Here is a 16,457-nt window from a genome sequence, read left to right on the forward strand (position 1 = left end):
GGGATCATTATTATCATCTGGGTCATTGTGGATAATGAGTTTGTTTAGTGGATGGGGTATAGGAGGGGAGGGTGCTGGAAAAGTGAGAAACTAATATGTCTGTGTGTTAAATTCTACAGAGACGAGTCATGGCTGGAATAAGTCGTCACAGTGGTCAGAGTCGGATGGAGAAAAAAAGGGTAAGTGAACGACTCAAATCAGAAAAAACATCACCTGTGAGTCACTGGACATAATTGTGCTGTAATTACTTATATTGTCTGCAGAGCTCTTGTGTATAACTGACATCTACCACTGTATAGTTGTTACATCCACGGCCGCGGACCGTCGAGATTACTCATCCCTCAACGGCCGCAGCCATGAGCTTGTGAGCACTTGTCCCCATCTCCTTGCCAGGAGACGCCAGCGCTCACTTCCACTCCGCTGTGTCCCATAGAGTGCGCACGAACGCTTGTGCAACGACCTTAAAGCACACATGTAAATTATCAGTAATTAACCCATGATTTTGATCTGCCAGCACGCCATTTGCTGCGTTTGTCGCTCGCGGCCACTGAGCGCCGCGGGCAAAAACACCACAAAAAACGCTTTCTCTGCCAGAGACGTAAATGTCCGAAGATAGGGCATGCCGCTAATTCTTCCCTCCAGTCGGTTTTAGCGCTCGCGGGAAAAAACGCCTCTGCCTCCTATTGAAATCAATGGGAGGCATTTTAGGACGTTTTTTGGAGCGTTTTCTGACGCGATTTACGCATCAAAGAATGTGTCATTCAGTACCAGTATGGGGGTATTATTCAGTCACTATGTGGTTATGATATGGAGGTATTATTCAGTACCAGTATGAGAGCATTATTCAGTCACTATGAGGTTATGGTGTGGCGGTATTATTCAGTAACAGTATGGGAGTATTATTCAGTCACTATGTGGTTATGGTGTGGGAGTATTATTCAGTACCAGTATGGGGGTATTATTCAGTCACTATGTGGTTATGGTGTGGCGGTATTATTCAGTAACTGTATGGGGGTATTATTCAATCACTATGTGGTTATGGTGTGGCGGTATTATTAAGTAACAGTATGGGGGTATTATTCAGTCACTATGTGGTTATGGTGTGGCGGTATTATTCAGTAATAGTATGGGGGTATTATTCAGTCACTATGTGGTTATGGTGTGGCGGTATTATTCAGTAACAGTATGGAGGTATTATTCAGTCACTATGTGGTTATGGTGTGGCGGTATTATTCAGTAACAGTATGGGGGTATTATTCAGTCACTATGTGGTTATGGTGTGGCGGTATTATTTGGACCTTATATTGTGTTGTTATTATTGGTAATATTGATCTTATAAAAGTTAGTTGTGTTCAGTAATAGTATGCAGGTAATATTTAATCTGGCATAGTGGTATGATTTAATAACTTTATAGATAATTTTGATTTGGGGCTTGTAACACTCTTGGACACTCTAGAAATCAGCGCTGCAGTTCTCTGCACACCGCCTTCTGAATTGACTGCATTATTGATACAATAATTCAGCATTTGTGGCCCCATGCTTAACTTTGCCCAGGGCCACACTTTGTTAAAACTGGCCCCCTCTGTCACATAAGAAGATACCAGTATATAAATGACACATGGTAGGTGCGGGGCCCGATTACAGATTGTTTCATTGGGGCCCAAGAGCTTCAAGTTATGCCTCTATTTGGAGTTACTTTTACATAAATTAGAAAGTAGCACTATAAGCAAATACACTTATTAACTGAAATGTTCCCTTTGCAGCAGGAGTAATACAGGTAACAGTGAAGAGAAATAATTTTCCAATAAACTGTCATTGTAACGACATTGTGGAGTACACGTGAAGATTGTGACAGCCTGTATCCTGTGAACATGGCGAGCAAAGAGCTTGTTGCAATGTCCTGACGTCCGTCACAATAGTCTCTTTTTTCTCAATCACAGACGACAGCCACTGTAAATATTCTGCAAGCAGAGCTTTCATGGGGACTTTCATTTCCATGTTTAGCTGTATTTGCTTTTAAAGGGAGCAATTGTAGATTATTGCATTATCGGGTCTGAAATTAATATTTCATACAGTACTGCTTTACTAGGTAAAAGGTTATAAACGGTTAGTTCAAGATATTTTGGTATTTGACCTCCTCAGCAGTGGGACAATTGAGTTATCTTTGGAAGTAAATTTCTACACATAAAATGAGAAGTCCGCCAGCAGATGATCACGAGTGACCAAGGCACGACTATAGTGTCATATTTTAGTTTTTTTTTCTTTCAGAGCAAAATGTATGAAAATTAGAAAAAAAAACAAAACAACAAAAACTTGAGTGGAGGTGTAGCCCATGGCTCATTTTTAGCACTTTCTATGCACACTACTATTTCTAAATATAGTTTTATTTGTACACAAATAACAATATTATATCAAAGTGCAAAATCTTAGTAATCTAGCGGTACAAAAATATACACTTTATTTGTACAGTCATCTACTTTTCCTGTGCAGTGGAATAAAATCAGCCATTTCAGGTTTGGAGAGGCTGATTGACAGATGCTGCATTGGAATTGCTGTCAGGAAGTCTTAAAAATTGTCTACCCCCTGATCACTACTTGTTTTTCACATTTATTTTCCAATTCTGAGAACCTCTAGAAATAAATGTGTTCAGTAACATACATATAATTCAGAACCTTCCAAACTAGGTCGGGGCAAGGTGCCCTATGCCACCATAGACAGTACCCTAGCCAGAGGGTCCCCAGTTACAGTGCTACAGCCAAAGTGTCCCCATGTGCAGTGCTCCACTCAGAGGGTCCCCATATATAGTGCTCCAGCCAGAGTGTCCCCATATACATTGCTCCAGCCAGAGGCTCCCCATATACATTGCTCCAGCCAGAGGCTCCCCATATACATTGCTCCATTCAGAGGGTCCCCATATACAGTGCTCCATTCAGAGGGTCCCCATATACAATGCTCCAGCCAGAGGGTCCCCATATACAGTGCTCCAGCCAGAGGCTCCCCATATACATTGCTCCATTCAGAGGCTCCCCATATACATTGCTCCATTCAGAGGCTCCCCATATACATTGCTCCATTCAGAGGCTCCCCATATACAGTGCTCCAGGGAGAGGGTCCCCATATACAATGCTCCAGCCAGAGGGTCCCCATATACAGTGCTCCAGCCAGAGGCTCCCCATATACATTGCTCCAGCCAGAGGCTCCCCATATACAGTGCTCCATTCAGAGGGTCCCCATATATAGTGCTCCAGGGTGAGGGTCCCCATATACATTGCTCCAGCCAGAGGCTCCCCATATACACTGCTCCAGCCAGAGGCTCCCCATATACATTGCTCCAGCCAGAGGCTCCCCATATACAGTGCTCCATTCAGAGGGTCCCCATATACAGTGCTCCAGCCAGAGGCTCCCCATATACATTGCTCTAGCCAGAGGCTCCCCATATACAGTGCTCCATTCAGAGGGTCCCCATATATAGTGCTCCAGGGAGAGGGTCCCCATATACAATGCTCCAGCCAGAGGGTCCCCATATACAGTGCTCCAGCCAGAGGCTCCCCATATATATTGCTCCAGCCAGAGGCTCCCCATATACAGTGCTCCATTCAGAGGGTCCCCATATACAATGCTCCATTCTGAGGGTCCCCATATACATTGCTCCGGCCAGAGGGTCCCCATATACAGTGCCCCAGCCAGAGGCTCCCCATATACAATGCTCCAGCCAGAGGGTCCCCACATACAGTGCTTCAGCCAAAGGGTCTTCATATACAATGCCCTAGCCAGAGGGTTCCCATTTACAGTGCCCCATTCAGAGAATATCTCCATAAGGGACCATTATAGCTGGAGCACCGGGTATAAGGACTCTTCACATAGAGCCTTATTTATCAAAACGATTTTGCCGTAAAACTGTCCTTGTTGCCCCAGGACAACTCTTGTTCATATGCCAAAGTCCAAAGGTGAACACCGCCGTGCCCTTGTCCATGAGAATGATAGTTACTGTCTGGCCCTGGAGCTGTTATGAGCTCTTTGTGGCTTTGTATGAATTTTCTCCCGGCAACAATCCAGATTACAACTACCACATTTTACACTGGGAACGCAGCATGTGAACAGTGATATATTCCATTTGGCTTCTTCTTTTCACATACCCGTTCAATATGTAGCGATAAAAAGTATATACTTAATACGCATGCGCACTGAGCGCTGGGGAACGCGCACGGGAACTTGCTGGCTCGTTCACGACACTCCCCGGCTGCGGTTGCCAGGTAGACTGACGCTAACGTTGCCTTGGTGAAGCTGCCTTTGCGCCTGCGCAGTGACGAGGTGCCTGGGAGTCATGGCGTCGGGCCTTCTAGTCAACATAACGAAGTCTCTTGCTTGGTAACGGAGGAAGACGAAGTCAAAGGTTCAATTTGCATGGTCTTAAAGACGGTCGAAGAACCATGCAGCCAGAGAGGGTGAAGTATAAATTATTAATATATGCAGCGACCACTTTGCGTGACTGCACGTTTCAGCGTATCCTGGCAGTCATGCTGTGACTTGTATTCCACAACAGGTGGCGCCACATGGTGACATTTTTTGCCTGGGGGGGGGGGGGAATAAAGTGTTCCATTGATACAGTGTATAGCTATCTGGCTGTTTTACGTCGGCCATACACATTAGATTTAAAGAGGCTCTGTCACCAGATTTTGCAACCCCTATCTGCTATTGCAGCAGATAGGCGCTGCAATGTAGATTACAGTAACGTTTTTATTTTTAAAAAAACGAGCATTTTTGCCAAGTTATGACCATTTTTGTATTTATGCAAATGAGGCTTGCAAAAGTACAACTGGGCGTGTTGAAAAGTAAAAGTACAAGTGGGCGTGTATTATGTGCGTACATCGGGGCGTGTTTACTACTTTTACTAGCTGGGCTTTCTGACGAGAAGTATCATCCACTTCTCTTCAGAACTCCCAGCTTCTGGCAGTGCAGACACAGCCGTGTTCTCGAGAGATCACGCTGTGACGTCACTTCCCCAGGTCCTGCATCGTGTCAGACGAGCCGGCACCAGAGGCTACAGATGATTCTGCAGCAGCATCGGCGTTTGCAGGTAAATCGATGTAGCTACTTACCTGCAAACGCTGCTGCTGCTGCAGAATCAACTGTAGCCTCTGCTGTCGATGTGGCCGACATGATGCAGGACCTGGGGAAGTGACGTCACAGCGTGATCTCTGTGACGTCACAGATCTGCACAGCCAGAAGCTGGGCGTTCTGAAGAGAAGTGGATGATACTTCTCATCAGAACGCCCAGCTAGTAAAAGTAGTAAACACGCCCCGATGTACGCACATAATACACGCCCAGTTGTACTTTTACTTTTCAACACGCCCAGTTGTACTTTTGCAAGCCTCATTTGCATAAATACAAAAATGGTCATAACTTGGCCAAAAATGCTCGTTTTTTAAAAATAAATACGTTACTATTAAAGGGAACAGTGGGAACCCCCGGGCGTCGAACCCCCACGAACTTATATTGATGACTCATCCTTAGGATAGACAAAATAGACGAGGAGACAGCACTTCCAACATATGATCTCATCCTTAGGATAGGCCATCAATATTAAAAGTCCAGAGTACCCCTTTAATAGGCGTCTTATTGACTGATCATACTCTAAAATTCAAGACTGAGCGGGAGAACTGCCTGAGAAGTGGAGAACGTGACATTTTTCTCTAATAAGATATATTACAAAATTTGTTATATTCTCTTGTACTATTGATTTATGAAAAGTTTGTTGAAAGGATAGTGACCATCAAAGACAGAATTGCTAAATCTCCCCCATTGTGCCTACAATTTTATAGTAAGGACCCGTAGTGCACTTTGGTATCGATATGTGCATGAGGCCTCACAAGTTTTCTGATGGTGGTGTAGCTGTATTGGTGCGAGACTCATGACAGTATATCTGAGCTCTCTCTTCTGTGGCCATACACAGGCAATAGCTATGTCTATGAAAATGACAAGGTGAGATTTTAGCCAGTGGTCCAAACTCGCCATCTAAAATAGTTTTGAAAAAAAAATCTCGTACTTTTGGTAATATCTTTTACCCTATTTTTTATTTTTTTTATTCTGATGCACAAATCTCCTGAATTCACGCCTGGGATGCTTGATCTACATACAAGCAAATAACAGTGTGTATAGAGGGAGATTATGTGTTCAGCATTAGAGAATGGAGCGACAGGAGCAGCTTATCCTTCTGATTCTGGCAGATGGCACCTGAGAAGCCACATCCTGTCACATTTATTTAGGGTTAGAAATAACTTTTCTACTAAAAGCAAAACTCTGGTTGAAAAAAGATCTGCCATAGTGTATTAGTTGTCCTAGTACATATGTGAAGCAGTCTGGCTTTCTGTATTCATAATTTGGGAGATTTCAGCTTTTAATTAACTTTGGATATATAGTCTACACATGCAAAATCAAACACCATTGTAAGGATATGTTCACACAGCTTATTTTCAGCCGTTTTTCGGGCCGTAAACACCCCGAAATACGGCAAAAAATACGGAGGCTGAACGCTTCCAAACATCTGCCCATTGATTTCAATGGGAAAAACGGTGTTCCGTTCCCATGGGGCGTTTTTTTATGTGCCGTTTGTAAAACCGGCACGTAAAAAAAAAAACACCTCGTAAGAAAGAAGTGCATGTCACTTCTTGAGCTGTTTTTGGAGCTGTTTTTCATTGTCTCAATAGAAAAACAGCTCCAAAAATGGCCGTAAAAAAAGCTTGACGCTTAAAAAACGGCTGTAAATCAGAGGCTGTTTTCCCTTAAAAAACAGCTCCGTATTTTACAGCCGTTTTTTACAGCCTAATACACTATACCGCCAAAAGTACCTGATTGTCACACATATCTTGATCTAGAGCTTGTTGGACATCCTATTCCAGAACCATAGCCGTTCATATGGAGTTGGTCCCCCTTTGCGGATATAGCAGCTACAAGACTTTGGAGTGTATCTGTGGGAATTCGTGCCCATTCAGCCAAAAGAGCATTTGTGAGGTCAGACACTGATGTTGGACAAGAGGACCTGGCTTGCAATCGGTGTTCCAATTCTTTAGGCGTTCGCTGTGGTTGAGGTCAGGGCTCTGCACCGGCCTGTCAAGTTCCTCCACCCCAAACTCATCAAACCAGGCTTTTTTGGAACAGAAAATGGCCTTCACCAAACTGTTCACATAAAGTTGGAAGCATACAATTATCCAAAATGTCTTGGTATGCTGGAGCATTAACATAACCCTGCACTGGAAATAAGGGTCCCAAACCCTGAAATACTGGCCCAGACAATTATCCCTCTTCCATCAAATCTTACAGTAGGCACTATGCATTCCGGTAGGTAGCGTTCTTCAGGTCTCCGCCAAACCCAGATTTCTATATCAGACAGCCAGTTAGTAAAACATGATTTGTCACTCCAGAGTCCAGTGGTGGCATGCTTTACACCACTACCACTGATGATTGGCATTGCAGATGGTGATCTTAGGCTTGTGCACAGGCGCTCGTGTATGGAAACCTGTTTCATGATGTTTCTGATGCACAGTTCTTTGTGCTGATGTCCCTTCCAGAGGCAGTTCGGAAGTATAGTGAGTGATGCGACAAGAGATTTTTACATACCATGCGCATTAGCGCTCGGTGGCCTCGCTCTGTGAGCTTGTGTGTTCTACCTCTTTATGGCTAAACAGTTGTTGCTCCTAGACGCTGCCACTTCACAATAATAGCACTTACAGGGGACCAGGGCAGAGCTAGCAGCACAGGCATAATGTAAAGCTTCTTAGCCCCGATGCAAAATCTGTAACCAGGCCCCCCCCAGCTATCACACTTCATTTATAGTACTGGTCTGTTCAGGTTCCAGCGGCCAGTGCAGCCACTACCTCTGCACCCCCTATAGTTACGCCTCTCTCTAGCAGATCAGAAATTTCACAAACTGACTTGTGGCAAAGGTTGGAAGAGATGTAGAAAAAACAAGTGGACTAACCGCACTACCCGCAGCAAGGTAACACAGTGTGGTTTCAAAAAACAAACTAAAGTAAAATCAAGTCCGGTTTGGCGCTCTGCCTCCCCCCCCCCCCCAGAGTATTATGGCGTTATATGACAGTGCTACGTTTAGCAACAGAGCTCTTCAGCATTCTGCATACTACTACCAAATCTTTACTCTGCTTTCCTCTCCCAAGAAGTCTCCCATTATGGGAAGAAAAGGTCGGATGGATTGAATTTTAACGCATACAATCCTATGTTTCTCTGGAAGATTAGTGGCTGCTGCCTGAATAAACATTCCTGTTGGATCGAGCTAAATGTTCATGGGTGTTGTCAGGGAAATTAGAAAACATAGGATATTTATTTTTTAAGGGTACCCATACAAGTAGCAGATTTTACTGCAGATTTTACCACTTCTGCATTGAAAGGGGTGAACGTATAGAGCAGAGTTTTTTCTGCCTCCTATTAATTTCAGTTGGAGGTCAGAGGTAGAAACCACTTGAATACCATCAGCCCCCCACTCACGGTAAAATGAACATCCGACCCCCACTCACGGTAAAATGAACATCCGACCCCCACTCACAGTAAATGACCATCAACCCCCCACTCACAGTAAAATGATTATCAGCCTGCCACTCACAGATGCCCCCTTGTGGGGAGTGCCACACAGCACCCTTGTGGGGAGTGCCACACAGCCCCCTTGCAGATGGCACGCCCCTTCCTGTAGATAGTCACATTGTAGCTCCCTGAAGGAGCGGAATCACCCTGTGGCCGGGGATTCCACTCCAGGACGGAGCGCTTGATGTCTCTGTCCATGTATGGACAGTGACATCAGGGGCATCTATTGAAGCGGAATCAAAGTCCACTGCGTTGCCGGCGCGGTGGCCGGTGATTCCACTCCAGGAGAAGCCCATGACGTCTCTGTCCAATTATGGATAGGGGCTTCTTCTGGAGCCGAATCACCAGCCCGTGCTCCGGCAACGCTGTGGACGGGGATTCCGCTTCAAGAGTTGTCCCTTATGTCACTGTCCATATATGGACAGAGACATCAAGCGCTCCGTCCAGGAGCGGAATCAGCGTCCACAGGGGGATTCCGCTCCTTCAGGGAGCTACAGGAAGGAGGGGAGGTGGAGGTGCCATCTACGGAGGTTGGGGGTGCTATCTACAAGGGGTTTGTAAAAAATCTCTTCCCCACATGCACTTTGCGGTGTGAGGAGGAGAGAAAGCACAGGCTTGTTTCAGAGGAGTGTCGTGGCACCCCTGGAGGGTTCTCACGGCACCCCAGTTGGGAACGACTGATATAGAGCATGCTATTCAATACATTATGTGTAACCCCGAAACGTTTCTATTTACAAATCAGCTCATCCCACGAAAAACAAGCCCCCATACATCTATGTCGACAGAAAAATATTAAGAGATGACTTTTGAAATGAGGTGAAGAAAAAAGAAAAGTTGCGTCCTTAAACTACAAACTAGGCCTTAAAGGAGTTTTCCCATCTTGGACATTTATGGCATATCCACAGGATATGGCATAAATGTCCCGCACCTTTCTCTAGAATGGGGCCCCTTAAACCCCGCTCTAGCTTACTCGGCTCTCGCTGCCTTCCGGGCACTTTCTGGTTAGGTGGTCGGGAATTACGGAAACAGCTGAGCCTCGCTGAGTTACGCTGTTTCTGTAACTCCCATAGAAGTGAAAGGGAGTTACTAAAACCGGGTAGCACAGTGAGCTACGCTGTTTCCGTAACTCGGTAGCAACGGAAACAAGGTTTCGTACAGTGTATGTGAAAGGTGTTGTGTAAGCTGTAGTCACATTGCAGAAATAAATATGTGACCATCTATTTTGATGCTTTTTCATATTTTCTGGACTCCTGAATGGCAAATGTGCTGAGTTATGCAGCAGTACTGGAGCAGGGGATGTAGTCAGATGTTCTATTCAAGTATATGGAAAACCTTGTTTGTGCAGTAATGGCAGCGATGTTGTCATTCAGGTTTCCTGACAGATATTGGCTGAATATTTTATTTTTAAATATATAAATAAATTACATTTTAGGGTAAAATGCTCTTTAAATTAAAAGAACTATTTCGAGGAATGAGCATTTTCTCCTCAGTAATATATGTCTTTATATCTAGTGATTTGTATGTTGTTATTATGCATCACTTTGAACTAACTGGTGTTTTGTAGCATAAAACCAAGGAGGACACCTGGAAGTCGGAGGAGCTCACAAAACACCTAAAGGTGATGTATTTGTTTTCTCTACAGTGTGATTATATCTGGATTGTCATTGCTAAATGTTCAGTCTGATCTCCCGCAGTTTATATACTCCATATTAATGAATGACTCCTGCATGGAAAACAAAACCAAATGGCTGCCGGAGAAGCCTATCATTCTCCGCAGAGCCGGCGTGATTTGCCGTAGCCTAGGAGACCGCAGAGCACGAAATATTACTTATAAAAATGTCATACATAATATGAAATGATAATGATTTTGTGCTTGCAATCGCAAGGCGACCATTCTATTAGTCTGCTGTCTGGCAGGTTGTTGCTGTAAGGCAAGTTTAATGTAGCCACAAAGCACCTGCCTGGTGACAATGGCTCTGAAACTGTCTCCTTCTTTATTAAAACTAAAAAACGATCGAGTCACAATATAGTAGGGATGTCACGATACCAAAATTTGGACTTCGATACCGATACTTCGTTTAGTATTGCGATTTCGATACCAATTTCGATACTTTTGCCAACAGTAATAAAAAAAAATCTTCCGTTTTCTGATGTGAGGTGCGACGTGTGATGAATTTTGAACGCGCCTCACATTAATAGTAATTAATCCCATCATGTTTCTCAGTCATAATGGGTTAATGTGTAAGGTACATGATGGGGTTAATTACTATTAATGTGAGGAACATGGAGGGTAAATTCATTGCACCTCGCGCCTCACATTAATAAGTGATAGAGAGCAGTGTTTATTTTATTTTTTTACAGCGCACACATCATAAATGATGCAAAAAAATTATTGTGTGCGCCATTACTGAATGTGTATATTTTATGTATTGAGACTTATTTTAATGTTTATTGTAAAAAAGGTGTATGTGTATTTTTTTAAATTGATACTTTGTTTTTACTTTATTTTTAAACTTTAATGTACTGACATATATCAGATATGTGCCAGTACATTAGCCTGTGGACGGATAATACACAGGCAGTTGTTAGGACATACTTGGGTATGTCCTAACAACATGAAATATGGTAAGACAGCCCTGGGGTCCGTCAATAGACCCTGGGCTGTCTGCCCATATATGGTATGGCCCTCGATCGCGTCACAGGAATTCCCTGTGACGCGATCCAGGGGCATCCCCCCTGCTCATTTTCTCCTGAATGCTGCAGTCAGCTGTGATCGCAGCATTCATGGGAATAACGGTGGAGATGAGAGGTTTCTCTGATCTCCGCCGTTATAGAGCGGGGCTGCGGCTGGGTAATACAGCCATTGCCCCGCTCCTGACAGGAAGTGCGTGCGCGGTCAGCATGAGGTGATGCGGCCGCGCTGCACTAATGAGCGGCGGTTCAGGCACTGGGGACAGAACATGGGGGTGTTTTGTAGCGCGCCCGCCATGTTCTGTCTCCAGTGCCGCCGCTCATTAGTGCAGCGCCGGCCGCATCGCATCATCCTGACCCCGCGAACTTATCATGACTCAGGAGCGGGGCTGTGGCTGAATTACACAGCCGCAGCCGCGCTCCCATACATTCATGTGTCACTATACTGAGCTGTGCGGCTGCGCAGCTCAGTATCGAAATACAGGAAATAGCGGTATCGAACCGTTTAGGGATGCACAGTATCGAAACAGTATCGAAGTTTCGATGCACCGTGCATCCCTACAATATAGCAATATCTTATTCCCAATGCAAAAAAAAGTTGAAAGAAATAATGTTTTCTAAAATCTTTTTTTCTGGCATAAAAGGAATGTTCACCCATTAACACCGTTATGTTCTTTGCAGTTCATTTTAAATACTATATTTATATACTCCAAAGATTTGAAATAATAAAGCTCTGCCCAGTGCAGCACCATGTGAGGGCCTTTCTTTGCACTGCTCTTCAAAATATATTGGTAATAAATATATAACAAGTAATAAAAAATAATAGTAATCAAAGCGTAAGCCCTTGTTCACACAGCTTTTATTTGACGTGATTTTGCCGCATTTTACGTGCCGAAAAACGTGTAAAAAAATGCATGCTTTAAGCTTCCCATTGACATAAATGGAAAAACTCATTGCAGTACATACGACGCGTTTTTTTTTTACGTGCGTGTGTTTAAAAAATGCGTAGTGTGAAAAAAGGAAGCATCAGGTCAATTCTTGGTGCGGAAAACACCTAATTTCCATAGTCAATGGGAGTCCTAATTACCCGCACGAAAACGCGTCAAAAACGCATGAAAATGCCTATATTTTAAAAAGTGCTTTGTAAAAAAACTCTAGCGTTTTTATGCTGCTGGGTGAATAAGGCCTAACAGAGTAAACAAACTGTTTATCAGCTTATTTACTGTTTTTGTCTTTCAGCTTTTATCACATTATCCGTCTAATATTTGCTTTTGACCTAATTTTGCATTCATTATTTAGGCGATGCCGTCTGAAAACCCTAACGATAAGAGACATAAGGAAAGAAGACATCACAGAGAGGAAGTCCGAGGTGAACCCACACAGCGCAAGCATAAGCTCGAGGAAAAGACAGACAAAAAAGAGCGTCCAAAGTATTCAGAGAGTGACAGACAAGCTGACCGTGAGAAGGGTGACATTCGAGAGCACCGTAGAGAGAAGGAGAGACCGAGAGGAGGAGACCAGGACAAACACCACATATCAGAAAGGCACAGAACCAAAGACAGAGAGAAAACTAGGAACAAAATGGATAGTGGGGAGAATCCAGTTAAAGAATATGGAACATCTGATCTAAATAGAGAGGAAAGGAAGATGACAGACAGTCTTGGTAAGTGACATTATTGGACTCTCTTAGAATAGTAAGGGAGCAGTGCATTGTGGGAGTTCAGATAACAATTATAGCTGAGTTCTTAGTTCACTTGATTGACAGTGGGGTGGAACTAATTTATGCTTTGTGAGGACTACCAGCAGAATTCTGATTACTGCTCTGGTGTGACTGGAGTATGACGTAACTCAAAATAAGTACAAAAACAATAAATCAAGATATTCGCAAAATGACTCATTGTGACGTTTCGCTTAAAGTGTAGCTAAACGTTTCACAAACTTCTGACATGTCAGAAGTTTGGATTGGTGGGGGTCCAAGCACTTAGACCCCCACCAATCGTTAGAACGAAGCAGATGGAGCGCTTCGTGTCTGTTTGTTTTTTTCCGGAAAGCCGATGTATCGGAGTATGGGCTCATAGACTTTCTGTTGAGTCCGTACACCGATACATTTATTTCCGTAAAAAGCCGAAAAGACACGAAGCGGATGAGCGCTCCAGCAGCTTCGTTCTAGCGATTGGTGGGGGTCTCAGTGCTCGGACCCCCACCAATCCAAACTTCTGACATGTCACTATGACATGTCAGAAGTTTGTCACACGTTTAGCTACACTTTAAAGGCGAATTACACTCTGTTAAGTAAAAGTGTTCGTGTGTGTCTATGTGGTTAATTCTCTAATGTTTCCATCTTAGAAAGAAGCAAACACAGAAGTGAAGCTCCAGAAAGACGACATCTAGAAAGACGAGAAAAGGTAGGGAGAAAACATGAGAATTCTTTTCATATTATTTAAAAATTTGTGTTATTGGCAAATTTGAAATTCTCAGCATTAATAGAATCTGTCAGTTTTCTTAAGATTTTGCATTATTGTTATTGGGTGACTGTTAATTTTGTCTCTTCATAATTTATCATTCTTAAAGGGATTGTCTGGTGTAGAAAACCTATTTTTAAATACAGGTTTAGGCTATTCTGACTTAATAGAGCCTTGTTCTAGTCTCTTATTTATTAGCCAGGGTGGAGAGCGACTAGAAAGAGCATATCCCGCTTTGGAGGACCAGGCACATTCATGTATTACACATTGACTGATTTAATGAGGTTTTACGGGACTTTTTACAATCGACAGCAGAGCAGGGGATGGAACAACATAATAAATGAGCAGATACTCAACCACTGAAGTGCCCCCTGCTCCAGCGCAGAGTTTCCGTTCTCCGCCAATTTGGTCCCAGAAGCTCCTGCAGCAATCTTGCGCAGTTCATCGGTCACGTGCTGTTGCAGCCAATCGCTGGTGACGAGCCATTCATGGCAGCATCACAGTAGTAGCCAGCGATTGGCTGCAGTGGTATGTGACCGCTGCAGGAGTTTCCGGGACCAAAGCGGCAGATGATGGGACCTCAGTGCTGTAACAGGAGGCACTTCAGGGGGTGAATATCTGCGAGTTTAGAATGTTATGCCATCCCCTGCCCTGTTGCTAATTTTGATAGGTCCTGGATAACCCCTTTAATTGTGTTCTCTGTACTGCTTCTTTTTCCCTGTGGTGATGTGGCAATGGAAGTGAACACTTGTTGCTGAATTTCCCCACAGATTACAATTGATTGCTGAGGGTCTCAGCAGCGGATTGGGGGGGATCTAACAAAAAGAGATTGTTTAAAGAGGACAAATCCTTTACTGCCATTAGGTCTTTGTAGTTTTATTTCTAACATGTGAGATTGGTGACTGACCAACTAAATACGTGATCATGTCATGTATTGTCTTATTCAAGAGTGAAGAGCTCGAAGATCCAAACCTAAAACACCGCAAACAAAGTGAGGAGATTAATAGTCAAGATGCAGAGCGGGAAAGAAGAAGGACTGACCGAAAACATAGGGAGGCTTCTGACAGAGAAAAAAGACATCACAGCAGACGAGAGGGGGGAACACATTCAGACCAAAGGTCCACGGAAGATACTGTAGCGTATTCAGACAAAGGAAAAGACAAACAGTCTAGTTATTTACATGGTGGCGACAAGGAGCAAAGACGCAGAGAAAAAATAGGAAGAAGAACGAATGCACATGAGCGAAAGAAAACGGATTCTCAGGTGAGGGACCGCTACTTGTCCATCTGTTTCACTGATGTTATCTAGACGTTTATTATGGTCAGGGAAGCAGGAGGGAGTACAGTCCCTCTTGGATATATTTGTCAGTGATATAACAGTATTATGAAATTTCTCCTTAACCCCTTCCCTCTTTGGCCACTTTTGACCTTCCTGACAGAGCCTCATTTTTCAAATCTGACATGTTTCAATTTATGTGGTAATAACTCCGGAATGCTTTTACATATCCAAGCGATTCTGAGATTGTTTTCTCGTGACACATTGGACTTTATGTTACTGGCAAAATTTGCCCGATACATTCAGTATTTATTGTGAAAAACACCAAAATTTAGCGAAAAATTGCAAAAATTAACATTTTTCTCAATTTAAATGCATCTGCTTGTAAGACAGGCAGTTATACCACACAAAAATGTTGCTAACTAACATCCCCCATATGTCTACTTTAGATTGGCATCGTTTTTTGATCATCATTTTATTTTTCTAGGACGTTACAAGGCTTAGAACTTTAGCAGCAATTTCTCACATTTTCAAGAAAATTTCAAAATGCTATTTTTACAGGGGCCAGTTCAGTTGTGAAGTGGCTTTGAGGTCCTTAGATATTAGAAACCCCCAATAAGTCACCCCATTTTAAAAACTGCAACCCTCAAAGTATTCAAAACAGCATTTAGAAAGTTTCTTAACCCTTTAGACATTGCGCAGGAATTAAGGCAAAGTAGAGGTGAAATTTACAAAGTTCATTATTTTTTTCCAGAAATTCATTTTGAATCCATTTGTTTTGTACCACAGAAGGTTTTACCCAAGAAATGCAACTCAATATTTATTGCCCAGGTTCTGCAGTTTTAGGAAATATCCCACATGTGGCCGTAGCGTGCTACTGGACTGAAGCACCGGCCTCAGAAGCAAAGGAGCACCTAGTGGATTTTGGGCCTCCTTTTTATTAGAATATATTTTAGGCACCATGTCAGCTTTGAACAGGTCTAGTGGAACTAAAACAGTGGAAACCCCCCAAAAGTGACCCCATTTGGGAAACTACACCCCTCGAAGAATTTATCTAGGGGTGTAGCAAGCATTTTGACCGGCCAGTTTTTTGCAAAAATTTTTGGAACTAGGCCATGAAAATGAAAATCTACATTTTTTCAAATAAAATGTAGGTTTAGCTAATTTTTTTTCATTTCCAAAAGAACTAAAGTAGAAAAAGCACCACAGCATTTGTAGAGCAATTTCTCCCGAGTAAAACAGTACCCCACATGTGGTAATAAACGGTTGTTTGGACACACGGCAGGGCTTAGAATGGAAAGTGCGCCATTTGGCTCTTGGAGCTCAAATTTAGCAGAAATGGTTTGCGGAGGCCATGTCACATTTGCAAAGCCCCTGAGGTGACAAAACAGTGGAAACCCCCAACAAGTGACCCCATTTTGGAAACTATACCC

At 43.4% G+C, this 16,457-nt stretch overlaps 1 protein-coding gene across 1 annotated transcript in view; it reads left to right on the top strand.

Annotated features, from left to right (window-relative positions):
- Window positions 1-4,280: 4,280 nt before the first annotated feature.
- Window positions 4,281-16,457, top strand: part of DYNC2I1 (dynein 2 intermediate chain 1) — a 67,631-nt gene continuing 55,454 nt past the window's right edge. The window contains exons 1-5 of the mRNA XM_075827411.1: window positions 4,281-4,445; window positions 10,161-10,214; window positions 12,587-12,950; window positions 13,634-13,692; window positions 14,698-15,012. Coding sequence (XP_075683526.1) covers window positions 4,431-4,445; window positions 10,161-10,214; window positions 12,587-12,950; window positions 13,634-13,692; window positions 14,698-15,012 — 807 coding nt within the window. The 5' untranslated portion in view covers window positions 4,281-4,430. The remainder of the gene's footprint in view (window positions 4,446-10,160; window positions 10,215-12,586; window positions 12,951-13,633; window positions 13,693-14,697; window positions 15,013-16,457) is intronic.

The sequence above is a fragment of the Rhinoderma darwinii genome, chromosome 5 (assembly GCF_050947455.1).
Source record: "Rhinoderma darwinii isolate aRhiDar2 chromosome 5, aRhiDar2.hap1, whole genome shotgun sequence".
Lineage (NCBI taxonomy): Eukaryota > Metazoa > Chordata > Amphibia > Anura > Rhinodermatidae > Rhinoderma > Rhinoderma darwinii.